This window comes from Schistocerca gregaria, chromosome 8 (genome assembly GCF_023897955.1).
Source record: "Schistocerca gregaria isolate iqSchGreg1 chromosome 8, iqSchGreg1.2, whole genome shotgun sequence".
Lineage (NCBI taxonomy): Eukaryota > Metazoa > Arthropoda > Insecta > Orthoptera > Acrididae > Schistocerca > Schistocerca gregaria.
The window spans coordinates 294,211,561-294,227,278 of record NC_064927.1 but is presented as its reverse complement, the minus strand read 5'-3'; the positions used below and the strand labels follow the sequence as shown (position 1 = coordinate 294,227,278).

Genomic DNA, 15,718 nt, shown 5'->3' with positions numbered 1-15,718 from the left:
TTCAATTATATTGATGAGCATGTCCTTACAGACATATATACCCTCAATTCCAAGCAATAACATGATCTCTCTCCAATGCAATAAACTCACATGTATCTACATTTGGCACCATAAATTATATCAGGCTTCATTCAGCAACTTTCACGTCCCCGTACACTCACGTCTACCGATTCTTCATCTATCCCATCACACTTTTAGCTTGGAAATGGTTCCTCCTCTGGACTTATGAAATGAATGGTTATACCGTCCACATTCATTAACAAAATGCTTCTAAACAAGCGGCAACAAACTAACGTAACAGTTGCTACTATTAAAAATTACAAACATTGGGTTATCTAGCACTAAACAGCAAATTTACAGCTTGACTTCATTACCATCGGCCAGTGCAACAATAGCGAAATAGTTGTTAACATGCGATCGATTACGCCGAGTACGGGAACATTTAACATGTTGCTTCATTTCTTTTCTGAAAACATGGTAAAAAAAAAAATACGGAACACTGGCGAAAATTCTGCAATTTCATACTGTTTACTTACCGATTTCGACCAATTTCTTCCTTTCATCGTTTGTTATACTTCTCCTGTACATTCCAGGATACTTCTTGTAAAGCGACCCACGGAACAGCCGCAAGTAATTGCCGACCTACACAACAATTACATTCGCTCAGTAGTAAATCATTGTTAACTAAATATGACTGCATCATTGCAGCAGGATTTACAAGCGGTTATTACAGAGAATTTTGAAAGACTATAATTAGAAAATTAAAGGTGTACCTCCGATCCAATACAGTAATATTCCCCATTTTCTTCAACTTGAAAACTAATAGGTTTGTCACCATAAGTTCTAATAGCCATTCTTGCCTACACACAACAGGCGACAACCAAAACAAATCACCGATAATACCGCCACCAGATTTCACTTCGGACGAATTACAAAGCACTCTCTTTGCAGAAAGTACAGACAAGAGGGACGCTCCAACGGAAGTGAAGCAATATCTGCCATCTATATTATGTTTGGCACAGTGTAACAACGCCTTTGGCGTAGTCATTTAACCAGTGATCTCTATATAGTATTAAAATCTTTGGATACAGCTGTCAAGTGGCGAGACAGTTTGGTTTACAGGAATCGATATAGAAGTGTATCGGTTACTGTTGCCGGTAGCATGACATTATTTAAAGAGTAGTATGCATCAGGCGTTCTCTTAAAGGATACACGTCTTAATTCAAAACAGTATCGTCGTCTTTTTGTGTATGTTGATTGCTATTAAGAAGTAAAGTAAGCAGAATTCTACATACTGTGTGCTACAGTATCTGTGGGCAATTGATAACTAGGAGTCGAGTCCTTGTGGGCGTCAATTTAGGGGTAGCGGTACTGTGGGTTGCCGAAGTTTAGAGTTGGAATGTTTGGTGTTCTTACGGGTGTCTTAGTAGTGGAGTTTTAGGTTGTTTACGAACATCAGCCTTCACCGAAGCGATGACAACCTCGGAAAAGGGTAATCAAGATATTCAGATTTACATTGGGAGTAGTCCTAAAGGTTTTTATACTAATGCCGAAAAACTGTTGTAGGTGAAATCGCAAAGCTTCAGCAGCACCTAGCTTTACTGAAAGAAGAATATGTCAAACTCCAGGCACATGGAAACGAATTAGAGAGGAAATACGCTCTAGCCGCAGCTGCTGCGGGAGAATTGAACGAAAATAGTTTCGTTTCCAGACTGTTGAGGACAGTAGCAAGTCTCTTCAATCAACAGCTATACAGGTAATGAACAAAATGATTAGCCTTTAACGTGTGATTGTCTCCCGCAATAAAGATTCTTCTTCCTGAAACTTCCTGGCAGATTAAAACTGTGTGCCCGACCGAGTGTGCCGGTCCCGAGTTCGAGTCTCGGTCGGGCACACAGTTTTAATCTGCCAGGAAGTTTCATATCAGCGCACACTCCGCTGCAGAGTGAAAATCTCATTCTGGATTCTTCTTCCTGCTTTGGATTTCACTGTCATATTTTATATGTAAAAAAATACTATGTTCATTAAAGAACACAACCAAACTGATAGTTTACTCGTTGATTCACTTGCTCTGATCTGTTATTACAAACTTACTTGCTTTCAGCACCTAATTTCAAACAATTCTTCCCACAAAACCGACCCATTTCTGATCACAGTGGGCTATAATGCCTACACATTGATCTAGTAAAACACTTATTTTTCTCTTCTTGTTCCGTCTAAAATTTTTGTCAACATTAAATTCACGTCTGAATGCCGGATCAAGGCTTAAAGAGGGTCAATAATCCATAAATTTGATTTGAACACAATAGTCAGTTATCTTACACAAGAGGTGTTCACTGACTTCTCTCGAAGCAGTCCATGGAATCTCTCTCTCTCTCTGTGCAACTTAGTGTTTTGCATACACTCGTTTTAATACAGGGCTTGAGAGTAATATTAAACACTGCAAACCTCCTTTCTTCTATGGAAAACTTGACATTTTTGGAATGTTTCTAGAACACTTAATAAAGCTGGTACATCAACTTGGTGTAAAAAGGATTGATCGAAGTGTAGAATAGGTATCTTGAATTAAGAGTCATCTGTCTTAATATCATAAGCCATTAAAACTAATTATACAGTTTTTCCATTGGAATTTGTAGGATAATAGCTAGTGCAGTGTTAAACATAAAACAGTAAACAAAAGTTTGTTGCTCAACACAGCTTCAGCATTATAAATTCACATTTGTTTATTATTGTACATGCAGTTACTCTCCCCTACATCTGACTTTAGTTGCCAAATAACTGGAAAACACAAATTGCTGTCATACTGGTATCTATAGATCCATTACATGCTTTGTAAAAGTTGAGAACTTCTTTCAGTGAATTGTACCTCATTTTAAGAGAACTGTAAACTAAACTTTATAGCTGAAATAAAATAACTGCCACTGACAGAGGTCAGTGAGTTGAAGGGGCTTGGGTGGGAGGTAAATCAGTGTTGTCAACTAGAAGGGGCAAGATACAGGGTCATGTAATTGTTATAAATCATTCTGTGTTCAGTTCTCCTTCTGCTATCTCATTATGTAACTTACTTACTTACTTTGCCTGTAGGCCTATGTAGCTGTAAAATGGATAACACTGGAAGCACATGGAACCCAAGGAATGAGGAGTTAGCTGGCTCCTATCACTCAACTCACTGAAATGCCAGTCTCTAGCTTATACTTCCATTAAAATAACATTGCTCTGTGTTGCTATAATGAGTGTTTATGTGTGCATTTTCATGATGATTATTTTTCTGTGCTTGAATTACACCATTTCCACTCAGTGTTTGATGGCATTAACAGCTTTGGTGATCACTGTTAGTAAGTATTCTGTTATGCATTATTGTCCCACAATTTTACACATCAGTCACGTTGAGGTTTTGTTGTTCTGCACAGAAACACACAGTATCTATTATGATTCAAATTGCAGTTGCTAGCGTTCTAGATTCATTTTGGTATTCAAAATTCTGGCCGAAAGCCTGTTAATAAATTTTCATATAAATGTAAGTAGGTGGTAATCAGGTGTGTGTTGTTTCCTTACATGAACTGAGAGGTTGAAAATATCTCGTTTCCCACTTTTAAGGTCTGTTAACATCTTGGTTTTCTTGTCAGGGTGTTGGCCGTATCAAACAGGGCTACTATAAATGATTCATTTGTTTTCAGATCTCTGTATTTAACAAAGTATTACATATGTAAATATGATTGGTGCATTAATAAAACCATAAATTCTCCAGGTTTTCAATTTGCACTGTACAACAAAGGTTGTAAGAGTGCCCCTCTGGACACACAATACACATCCAATTGATGATAAAATTTCTTCCATTCCACATGTAGCAACACCCTGTCAGTGGTCAGCACAGCAGCATGGATTTGATCTCTGAGCTATTCCCATTTTCTTGGCAGAGCTGGTACATAAACACATTCCATGATGTATCCCAAAGGAAAAAAATCACAAGGCATTAGAACAGATGATCAGGAGGGACAAAGAAACGAAACTACTTCATCTTCACCACTACACCCAATCCAATGATGGGGAAGTTCATCGTTGAGGTAGTGACAAACATCATTGCCCTAGTGGTGGGTACCCCATATTGTTGGAGGATGAAATTCTCGAAATCAGCAGCTAGTTGTGGAAATAAGCATATCTGGAACACATCTGGGTAAGAGATACCAGTCAGTCTGCTTACAGAAGGATAAATGGTTCCTACAGCTTCGTTTGTGACTTTGCATAGAAAACATTGATTTCTGGAGCCCCACATTTTCGCATTGTGATACTTAACAGTTCCAGATAAATTGAAGAGTGCTTCATTGGCAATTATCAGCTTGGTGGAACCTGAAGTGCTTCCCACATCGTGACACTTGGTGATCAATACTTTCTGTTTACAGACACAACCAGTGTCCCTAAATTGACAACACTAATGCCCAATGTTCTGTCTGTGTGGCAGTTCTTTTCTGTAATTCCTTCTGAATGCATGCTTCACTATTGTAACAGATATACATCCTGCATATTCGAGCACACTGAAACTTGTTTCTTGCTCATTGACCATCGTGTCAATGCACTGCATTTGTAATGCCAACAGGTGGGCACACCACAAACTCAGTGAGTTTAAGATTCTATTCAAATGTCAGTCATATTTGTACACACCTGGAAAATATAGAACTTTGAACCTGAATGAATCATTTATAGTAGACCTGTTTATTTTTTAAAAATCTAATGGAGTTTGGATCTAGCAGGATGATGCTAATATGGAAGATTTTGAGAATATATTAGTTTCTTCCCCCTCTTCCTGTGGCAACTACTCTCATTGTGTTAGGTGTACTAGGGTTGGCTTAGAAGTCCAATACTGAGACTAACCATCAGGTTTAAGTTGGCATGCTTTGTGTGGGATGGTCTATCCAATAAGGGAACAGGATGAAACTTCCTGGCAGATTAAAACTGTGTGCCAGACCGAGACTTGAACTCAGGACCTTTGCCTTTTGCGGGGCAAGTGCTCTACCCTCTGAGCTACCCAAGCATGACTCACGGCCTGTCCTCACAGGCTGTGGCTAAGCCATGTCTCTGCAATATCCTTTCTTTCAGGAGTGCTAGTTCTGCAAGGTTCACAAGAGAGCTTCTGTAAAATTTGGAAGGTATGAACGAGATACTGGCAGAACTAAAGCTGTGAAGATGGGGCTTGAGCCGTGCTTAGGTAGCTCAGATGGTATAACACTTGCCCACAAAAGGCAAAGGTCCTGAGTTCGAGTCCCAGTCCGGCACACGGTTTTAATCTGCAGGAAGTTTCATATCAGCGCACATTGTGCTACAGAGTGAAAATGTCATTAAGGGAACAGGATACGTCACCGTGTAGAAGTGTATCAAGACTGACAAATTCTCTAAACTTTGAGGCTGACATTACCTATTCTCAGCTTCGGCTACCACGTCCACCATATATTTAATAAGTTAACTCTTGGAGGAGGTCACATCTGGTGTGCATTTTGCTTCTCATTGTGAGACAGTGATGTTTGAATACCAGATTCATGGTGGTGGTTATGTTGCAGGTTCTACTAATGTCAACACACATTCAGCGTCTTAAGTGCTTCACAGTATTTTACAGTCAGTATGTGCCCTTTAGAGTGATTGATTCCCCGTGCGGGTCTAGGGGTTAGAATAGGCCCGCGGTATTCCTGCCTATCATAAGAAGCCACTAGTGGCCAGCCGCCAGCAGGCACTAGGCGTTCCAGGGCTCAATTTAATGCAAACACTTGTGACCCCAAATTGTTTTCCTCTCTGGCCACACCATGGGAGGAACGAAAGGCTAAGAATGGCAGTGAAGCTTATTTACCCCACTACCTAGTATGTACAAGAGCTGAAGGGGAATACTTTGTGTCCATTAAGCCTCAGTTCTATGAAGAGCATTTAGAGGACAAGTTTGGGGAGGTGTAGGGCTTGTCTAAAATGCGCTCTGGGTCAGTTTTGATAAAAACAGCAACCTCTGCCCTGTCACGGGCATTACTCGCTTGTGACAAGTTACCATCACCTCCGATAAGAGGTTAAATATGGTTCAGGATGTTATATTCCATAGAGACCTTCTTTTGCAGTCTGATGACAAGCTACATGCCAATTTAGAGCGACAAGGTGTTCATTTCATCTGGCACGTTCATCGGGGTCCGAGGGATAATCAGGTTGCCACCAGTGCCTTCATCTTGGCCTTCGAGGGTGATACATTGCCTGACAAGGTCAAGGTGGTGATCTACCGCTGTGATGTCAAGCCCTATACTCCTCCCCCGATGTGCTGGAAGTTTGGCCAAATGTCTTCCCGCTGTAGTTCGAGTCTCACATGTCGAGATTGCGGACGCCCATCACATCCCAATACTCCATGTGCCCTGCCTCCCATCTGTGTCAACTGCGGAGAGCGTCATTCACCTTCTCACCAGACTGCAGGATTTTACAGAAAGAGCGGAAAATCATGGAATATAAGACCCTGGACTGACTGACCTACACTGAGGCTAAGAGGAAATATAAACACCTCCATCCTGTGCGAATGACTTCCTCTTATGCCGTTCGGGGGTTAGAATAGGCCCGCGGTATTCCTGCCTGCCGTAAGAGGCGACTAAAAGGAGTCTCAAACTTTTCGGCCTTATATGCTGGTCCCTTGTTGGGTTTGACCTCCATCTCTCAAAATTTTCCGAAGAGCGAGCCGATTGGGGAAGGGCGCCTTACTTGGTGCATTGTGTCCATCTTGCGATCAGACCTTTCACCAGCTTATACACCGTTGAACTGCAGTCCTGTCCGCTTGCCATCTCTTGGACATGACTCTTTTTCTACGTGCAGATAACACCTTGCACTGTGCAGTGCCTCTTTCTGCACCGACGGCGACCATGGACCACATGTTACCTAACATCCAGCACGGTAGCCAGTCCGTTGTGGTGGGGGCCGCCATGTACCCTGTTGGTTGTAGCCCCCTGACAACACAGGGATCGCTCTACTGATGCCTGCGCCGTTAACTCCCCACGTATGCCAAGGAGTAGATGCCTATCCTCCTGGGGTATCGGGACTCCCGGCAACAGCCCTCCTGCCAGGTGGCTCTTGGCGTGGCTGGGTGGCGCCCGTGGGGAGGGCCCTTGGTCGGAGTAGGTGGCATCAGGGTGGATGACCCACAATGAAGCGTGGTACATCGTCTCTCGCTGGTGGCCAGCCGCCAGCAGTGTCTAAGCGTTCTCGGGCTCAGTTTAACGCTCAGAAGTGCGATCCGAAAACATTCCCCTCCCTGGCCACACCGTGGGAGGAACGTAAGTCTCAGGATGGCAGTAGCAGTTATTCGCCCCGCTTCTTAGTTTGTACGAGGGTTGATGGGGAGTCTTTTCTCTCCATAAAGCCTCAGTTCTGCATCGAGCATTTAGAGGACAAGTTTGGGGAGGTGGAGGGCTTGTCAAAAATGCGCTCTGGGTCAGTCCTGATACAAACGGCATCCTCTGCCCAGTCACGACGGTTACTCGCTTGTGACAAGTTGGGGGATGTTGCCGTTACGATCACACCCCATAAGAGTTTAAATATGGTCCAGGAAGTTATTTACCATAGGGATCTTCTTTTGCAGTCTGATGAAGAGCTGCGCGCCAATTTAGAGCGCCGAGGTGTACATTTCGTCCGGCGCGTTCATCGGGGTCCGAAGGAAAATCAGATTGTTACCGGTGCCTTCATGTTGGCCTTCGAAGGGGATACATTACCGGAAAAAGTCAAGGTGATGGTCTGCCGATGTGACATTAAGCCCTATATCCCTCCCCCGATGCGGTGCTTTAAGTGCTGGAAGTTCGGCCATATGTCTTCTCGCTGCACTTCCAGCCTCACATGTCGAGATTGCGGACGCCCATCACATCCCAATACTCCATGTGCCCCGCCTCCCATCTGTGTCAACTGCGGGGAGCACCATTCACCTTGCTCGCCAGACTGCCGAATTTTCCAGAAAGAGCGTAAAATCATGGAATACAAGACCCTGGACCGACTAACCTGTACTGAGGCCAAGAGGAAAGACGACCGACTCCATCCTGTGAGAATGACATCTTCCTACGCTGCTGCTGCTACAACACCTGTGCTAGCCCCATCTGTTACTCCAATTGTGGCCGGATCGACGAGTAGTAAACCCCCTCCTGCCCCTCGCCAGTGGGGGGCTCTACCCACTGGGTTCCTCCTGCACCACCTACCTCAGGAGAAACACCATCCCACCCATCGGGGACATCTGTCCCCACTTCTAAGCCGGAGAAGTGTCCAACTTCTTCGGCTTCTCACGCTCGCAAGGGGTCCCTTGGGTCCCTCCCTTCCCAGGTTTCCGCCAGCGAGATCCATGACGACCGACAATGGCGTAAGTGCCCGCAATCAGCTGGTCGTAGGGCTTCACGATCCTTCTCCGTCCCGGAGACTGAATCGGTGAAGCCCTCCCAGCCGGTGCGACCCAAGGAACGGCGTGAGAAACCCAAGACTATCGGGGTTATTATAAGAACCGGGCAGCTTATGAAAGGGTGTCTGGTGGTGTCTGCATCTATGTCCTGAACTCTCTTCACAGCGAGTCTGTACCTCTCCACACACCTTTAGAGGCTGTCGCTGTTCGGGTGTGGACGCCACAGGCTGTTACCGTCTGCAGTCTTTACCTTCCACCGGATGGTGATGTCGCGCAGCATGTCCTGGCTGCTGTGATAGCTCAATTGCCTCCACCTTTCCTGTTGCTGGGGGACTTTAACGCCCATAACCATCTGTGGGGTGGGTCAGAGGCAACAGGTCGCTGCGCCATCGTTGAGCATTTATTGGCGCAGCTCGATCTCTTGATCTTAAATGATGGTGCCTTCACACACTAAAGTGTGGCGCATGGCACATACTCCGCCATTGACCTTTCCATCTGTAGCCCTAGCCTCTTACCGTCTGTCCAATGAAGAGTGCATGGCGACCTGTGTGGTAGTGACCACTTTCCGATCTTTCTGTCACTGCCACAGTGTCAGTTTTCTGGGCGCCCTAGCAGATGGGCTATGAATTGGGCTGACTGGGACTTGTTCTCCTCCACTGCCGCTATTGAGCCTCTCTCTAACGATGCCATTGATGCAGTGGTTCAATCGGTCACCACCGGCATCGTTACTGCCGCCGACTCTGCCATTCCCCGTTCTTCTGGGTCCCTTCGGCGGCGGACTGTGCCTTGGTGGTCGCCTGAGATCGCTGAAGCGATTAAAGCTCGCCGGCGGGCACTCCAGCGTCACAAGCGACATCCCTCAATCGACCACCTTATCGCCTTCAGACAGCTGCGTGCGCGAGCCCGCTGCATTATCCGCCAACGCAAGCAGGAGTGCTGGGAGCGGTTTGTGTCCACCATTGGCCTCCATGTCACTCCATCGCAGGTCTGGGCCAAGATTCGCCGCCTCTATGGCTATCGGACCCCTGTCAGTGTCCCTGCGCTCTCACTGAATGGAGCAGTTTGTACTGACTCCGACGTCATTGCAAACTGCTTGGTAGAGCACTTTGCTATGAATTCCGCTTCTGCCAACTACTCCTTGGGCTTCCGCTCCATTAAGGAGCGGATAGAACGTCGGAGTCTTTCTTTTCGCACTCACCATCCTGAATTGTACAATGTTCCATTCAGTGAGTGGGAATTTCGAAGTGCCCTCGCCGCTTGTCCTGATACCGCTCCTGGGCCAGATAACATCCACTCTCAGATGCTGAAACACCTTTCAGTGGATTGCCAGCGACGCCTCCTCGATCTTTACAACCGCATTTGGGTCAAGGGTGAGATTCCGTCGCAATGGCGGGGAAGTCGTGTTGTCCCCATTTTGAAACCAGGGAAGAACCCTTTGGAGGTGGACAGCTACCGTCCCATTATCCTCACCAACGTTCTTTGCAAGTTGCTTGAACGGATGGTGAGCCGGCGCTTCAATTGGGTACTGGAGTCTCGAGGCCTTCTGGCTCCGTCTCAGGGTGGGTTCCGTAAAGGCCGCTCCGCCGCCGACAATCTGGTGAGCCTGGAGTCGGCCATCCGTACTGCCTTTGCCCGCCGTCAGCATCTGCTTGCTGTCTTTTTCGACATGCGGAAGGCATATGATACGACATGGCATCATCACATTCTTTCTACGCTTCATGGATGGGGTCTTCGGGGCCCTCTGCCGATCTATATCCGCAATTTTCTGTCGTATCGTACCTTCCGCGTGCACGTCGCGGCCTCATATAGTTCCTACCAAGTCCAGGAGAACGGTGTGCCACAGGGTTCTGTTCTCAGTGTGTGTCTGTTTTTAATAGCTATTAACGGGCTCGCTGCGGCCGTGGGAAATACTGTCTCCGCTTCTCTGTATGCTGACGACTTCTGCCTTTACTACAGCTCTATTGGCATTGCAGCTGCTGAACGTCAGCTACAGGGCGCAAGGCGCAGTCTTGGGCTGTAGTGCATGGTTTTCAGTTTTCCGCAGCCAAGACCTGCGTTATGCATTTCTGCCGGCGACGCACTGTTCACCCGGAGCCGCAGCTTTATCTTCACGGCGAGCTTATTAAAGTGGTGGAGTCTCACAGGTTTTTGGGGATGGTTTTTGATGCCCGGTTGATTTGGCTGCCTCATATTCGGCAGCTTAAACAGGCGTGTTGGCAGCATCTAAATGCTATGCGATGCCTGAGCCACACCAGGTGGGGCGCCGACCGATCTACTCTCCTACGGCTTTACCAGGCATTAATCCAGTCCCGTCTGGACTACGGGAGTCTGGCTTATGGCTCAGCATCCCCATCTGCGTTGCGGGTGCTGGACCCAATCCTCCACAGCGGGATACGCCTTGCCACTGGTGCCTTCCGAACCAGCCCTTTGGACAGCATACTTGTGGAGGCAGGTGTCCCTCCACTACGGTTACGACGCCAACTATTACTGGCTGCTTTTGCTGCCCATGTTTTTAGCTTGCCCGGGCATCCAAATTATCGTGTCCTCTTGCCTCAGTCAGTCATTCATCTGCCAGAACGTCGGCCCCGGTTGGGTTGTCCGATCGCCGTACATGTCAAGCAGCTTCTTTCCTGGCTTGGGTGTTTCCCTGTTCCACCTCCTTTCCGGGCCCATCTGCGTACACCCCCGTGGTGTGTGCCTCGCCCTTGCCTTCGGCTCGACTTGGCACATGGCCCGAAGGACTCAGTCCCTCCGGAGGCTTTCCGACGCCGCTTTTATTCTATCCTGGCCACGTATCAGGGCTCTGGCATTGTCTACACCGACGGTTCGATGGTTGCTGGTCTAGTCGGTTATGCACTAACTCTAGGGGACCATTCTGAACAACGTTCGTTGCCGGCTGGCTGCAGTGTTTACACTGCTGAGCTGGTCGCCATCTTTCGTGCCCTAGAGTATATCCGCTCCTGCTCAGGTGAGTCCTTCATTATCTGTAGCGATTCCCTGGGCGGTTTACGAGCTCTCAACCAGTGTTTCCCTCATTCTCATCTGGTGATGGCTATCCAGGAGTCCCTGCATACTCTTGCCCGTAGCGGCAGATCTGTGGTCTTTGTTTGGACCCCAGGCCATGTTGGTATACCCGGCAATGAAACTGTTGACCGCCTGGCGAAAGAGGCCACCAGTGCGCCATCTCTGGAGATTGGCCTCCTGGTGGCTGATTTGCGGGCAGTCTTACGCCGCAAAATTCTCTCGTTTTGGGATACTGAATGACGCGGTCTGACCACCCCTAACAAACTCCGTGCCATCAAAGACACGACGACTGTGTGGCGGTCATCCATGCAAGCCAACCGCAGGGACTCAGTCGTTCTTTGTCGGCTCTGCATTGGCCACACCCGACTCACACACAGTTATTTACTGTGTCGTGAGGATCCCCCTCTTTGTCGTTGTGGGGCGTCCTTGACGGTGGTCCATATTCTGTCGGAGTGCGCCCTTTTAACCGTGCTCAGGCAGACTTTTGCAATGCCTGACACGCTCTCTGCTCTTTTATCAGATGACTCTTCCATGGTGGACTTGGTTTTGTGTTTTATTCGGGCAGGGGGTTTTTATCCTTTAATCTGAGTGGTTTTTTTTTTTAGTGTTGATTCTGGCTTTTAGCCTCTGATTTTAAACTGAGTTTTTAAAGTGTTCTTGGTGGTTGGCTTTTCCTATTTTTCTCTAAGGTCAGCCAACCATCGTCACACTGTGTGTTTTAATTTGTTTTGTCTGGTCTCTGTCAGAGTATTTGATGTCCTGTTTCGTCTGCTGTCTTTCCTGTTGTTCGTTTTTTATTCTCTTCGGGTGGTTTAAGTTCTTATGGAACAAGGGACCAATGACCATAGTAGTCTGGTCCCTTTAATCCCACAAACCAACCAATTTGTCAACTCCCTGAGCCATAAGACTACAGCTGCCCCTTGACCGTGGGAGGGCACTGCCTTCCCTGTTGCTCCTGCACCACCTACTTTGGAAGCAGCACCCCCCACCCAACGGGGACATCCGTCCCCACTTCTAAGCTGGAGAAGCATCTAACTTCTTCAGCTCCTCGTGCTCGGAAGGGGTCCGCTGGGTCCCTCCCTGCCCAGGTTTCCACCAGTGGGAAGGATGATGCCTGCCAGTGGTGTAAGTGCCCAAAGCAGCTGGTCATAGGGCTTCACGATCCTCCTCAGTCCCAGAGACTAAATCAGTGAAGCCCTCTGTCAGTGAAACGCAAGGAGCAGCGAGAAAAGTCCAAGAAGAAGACCTCCAAGACCATTGAACTTGCACAGACACCATTGCAAACTACCAGCTCTGAAACTGAGGATGGTGTGGAGATTCTGGTGTCCACTAAGGATCTAGATCTCACTGGACCCTCAGACACAATGGAAGTTGATCGCAGGGGTACTCAGTTGGTGGCAGCAGGTGATCCAGTGCCGTAATCTGCCTCCTTGTTCCCTTCATGCCTTTTTCGGTTGCTGACAATGTCATCCTCCATTGGAATTGCAACAGATTTTCCACCACCTTGCTGAGCTCCGACAACTTCACCCTTTCTTCTGCATTGTTCTCCAGGAAATTTGGTTTTCAGCGATGCGAACCCCCGCCCTCTGTGGCTATTGGGGTTATTAAAAGAATCGGGCAGCTTATGAGAGGGTATCTGGTGGAGTCTGTCTCTACGTCCTTAAGTCTCTTTACAGTGTGTGTGTGTCCCTCTTCAAACACCTTTAGAGGCTGTTCATGTGTGGAAGCCTCAGGCTGTTAATGCAGTCTCTATCTTCCACTGGATGGTGATGTCCCACAGCATGTATTGGCTGCGCTGATAGCCCAACTGCTGCCACCTTTTCTGTTATTGGGCGACTTTAACACCCATTACCCTTTGTGGGGTGGATTGGTGGTAACAGGACAAGGCGCTTTCATTGAGCAAGAGTTGGCACAACTTGACCTTTCTCTTTTAAATAATGGTGCCTCCACACATTTCAGTGTGGTGCATGACACGCACTCAGCCATCGACCTTTCGGTCTGCAACCCTGGCCTTCTATTGTTTGTCCAGTGGAGTGAGCATGACGACTTGTGTGGTAGTGACCACTTTCCGATCTTTCTGTCATTGCCCCAGCAGATGGGCTTTCAATAAGGCTGACTGGGACATGTTCGCCTCCATTGCCACTCTTGAGCCACTTTCTCATGGTGCCATTGATGTGGTGGTTCACACGATCACCACTGGCATCATTTCTGCCGCAGAATGTGCAGTTCCCTGTTCTTCCGGGCTCCCTTGGCAGAGGACTGTGCCTTGGTGGACACTGGAGATCGCTGAAGCGATTAGAGATCGCTGGCAGGCCCTCCAGGGTCATAAGCAGCACCCATCGTTGGAACACCTCATTACCTTTAAAAGGCTCTGTGCCAGAGCCTGATACCTTATTCACCAACGGAAGCAGGAGTACTGGGAATGGTAGGTCTCCACCATTGGCACCCATACCTCTCCATTGCAGGTTTAGTGCAAGATTAAGCTACTCTATAGGTATCAGACACCTGTCAGTGTACCTGGGCTTTCCCTGAATAGAGCAGTCTGTATTGAATCAGACATGATTGCAGAAATCTCAGCAGAGCATTATGCTCAGAGTTACACTTCTAAGAGTTACCCAAAGGCCTTCTCCTCCCTGAAAGAGCAGTTCAAAAGTCGGAGCCTTTCATTCTATATGCACCACCCCGAATTGTACAATGCTCCATTCAGTGAGTGAGTGCCCTAGCCGTTTGCCGTGATATGGCTTCTCGGCCGGATCGCATCCACTATCAGATGCACAAACGCCTCTTGATGGACTGCCAGTGACACCTCCTCGACCTTTTCAACCGTATCTGGGTTGAGGGTCAGTTCCCCTTAACGTTATCATCTCATGTTGAAGCCTGGCAAGAACGCCCTGGAGGTAGACAGCTACTGCCACATTAGCCTCACCAACGTTATGTGCAAGTTGCTCAAATGCATGGTGAGCCGGAGGTTGAGTTGGCTACTTGAGTCTCAGGGCCTTCTGGCTCCGTTCCAGGGTGGATTCCGAAAGCGCTGCTCTGACACTGATAGTCTGGTCTGCCTGGAGTCTGCCATCTGCAAGGCATTTGCCCGCCGTCAGCATCTGGTTGCCATCTTTTTTGACATGTGAAAGGCATACGATGCGACATGGCGACATCACATCTGCACCACACTTCATGGGTGGGGTCTTAGGGGTCCACTCCCACATTTTATTCAAAATTTTCTGTAACTTTGTTCCTTCCCTGAGCAAGTGGGTTCCTCCCATGGTTCCGCCCGAGTCCAGGAGAATGGGGTCCCACAAGGCTCTGTCTTGAGTGCCCACTTATTTTTAGTTACTATCAATGGCTAGCTGCAGCTGTGGAACGTCCATATCAGCTTCTTTGTATACTGATGACTTTTGCCTGTAATATAGCTCCACTGGCATTGCGGTAGCTGAACGGCAGCTACAGGGCGCTATCCGCAGGGCGCAGTCTAGGGCCATCACGCACAGCTTCCAGTTCTCGGCTGCCAAGAAGTGCATCATGCTTGTCTGCCGGCATCACACTGTTCACCCTGAGCCATGGCTATATCTTGACAGCGAGCCTCTTGCCGTGCTGGAGATGCATCTGTTTTTGGGCTTGCTTTTTGATGCCTGGTTGACTTGGCTTCCTCAAATTCAACAGCTTAAACAAACATTGTGGCACCATCTTAAAGCTCTTCATTGTTTGAGTCGCACCAGCTGGGATGCCGATCAGTCTACCTTTCTACTACTGTATCAGGCATTGATTCAGTCATGTCTCGATTATGGGAGCCTGGCTTACAGTTCGGCATCACCTTCTGCGTTGGGGTTGCTTGACCCCATACTTCACTGTGGGTTCCAACTCGCAACTGGAGCTTCCCACATGAGGCCTGTAAATAGCCTACTTGTGGAGGATGGTGTCCCTCCATTGTGGACTTGCCGCCAACGACTACTGGTCACTTATGCTGCATATGTGCGTAGCTTGCCCAGGCATCCAAATTATCGTCTCCTGTTCCCCAACTCGGCCTCCGTGTTGCAGAACGGCAGCCCCGGTCTGGGTGCACGATCGCAGTTTGCGTCTGGGCCCTTCTCTCTGGGCTTGAGTTTTTCCCTTTCCCACCTCCTTTCTGGGCCCATATACGTATACCCCCATGGTGTGTGCCCCGCCCATGCCTTCCGCTGGATTTGGCACAGCCCGAATACACAGTCCGTCCTGAGGCCCTCCGCTGCTGCTTTCTTTCCATCTTTGCCGCGTTTCACAGCTCTGATGTGGTCTATACTGATGGTTTGATGGTTGCTGGACGAGTTGGTT

At 47.9% G+C, this 15,718-nt stretch overlaps 2 protein-coding genes across 4 annotated transcripts in view; one reads left to right on the top strand and one right to left on the bottom strand.

The window, feature by feature from the left end:
* The window catches only part of LOC126284508 (SWI/SNF-related matrix-associated actin-dependent regulator of chromatin subfamily B member 1), a 124,263-nt gene extending 123,390 nt beyond the window's left edge, over positions 1 to 873 (bottom strand). Inside the window, exons 1-2 of the mRNA XM_049983483.1 lie at positions 774 to 873; positions 537 to 642 (exon numbers count right to left, since the gene is read on the bottom strand). Of these exons, the coding sequence (XP_049839440.1) occupies positions 537 to 642; positions 774 to 854 (187 nt within the window). The 5' untranslated portion in view covers positions 855 to 873. The remainder of the gene's footprint in view (positions 1 to 536; positions 643 to 773) is intronic.
* Positions 874 to 1,052: 179 nt separating this feature from the next.
* LOC126284505 (rabankyrin-5) overlaps positions 1,053 to 15,718 on the top strand; it is a 499,589-nt gene continuing 484,923 nt past the window's right edge. For all 3 annotated transcript variants that reach the window (XM_049983482.1, XM_049983481.1, XM_049983480.1), the window contains exons 1-2: positions 1,053 to 1,492; positions 1,567 to 1,756. In XM_049983482.1, coding sequence (XP_049839439.1) covers positions 1,474 to 1,492; positions 1,567 to 1,756 — 209 coding nt within the window. In that variant the 5' untranslated portion in view covers positions 1,053 to 1,473. The remainder of the gene's footprint in view (positions 1,493 to 1,566; positions 1,757 to 15,718) is intronic.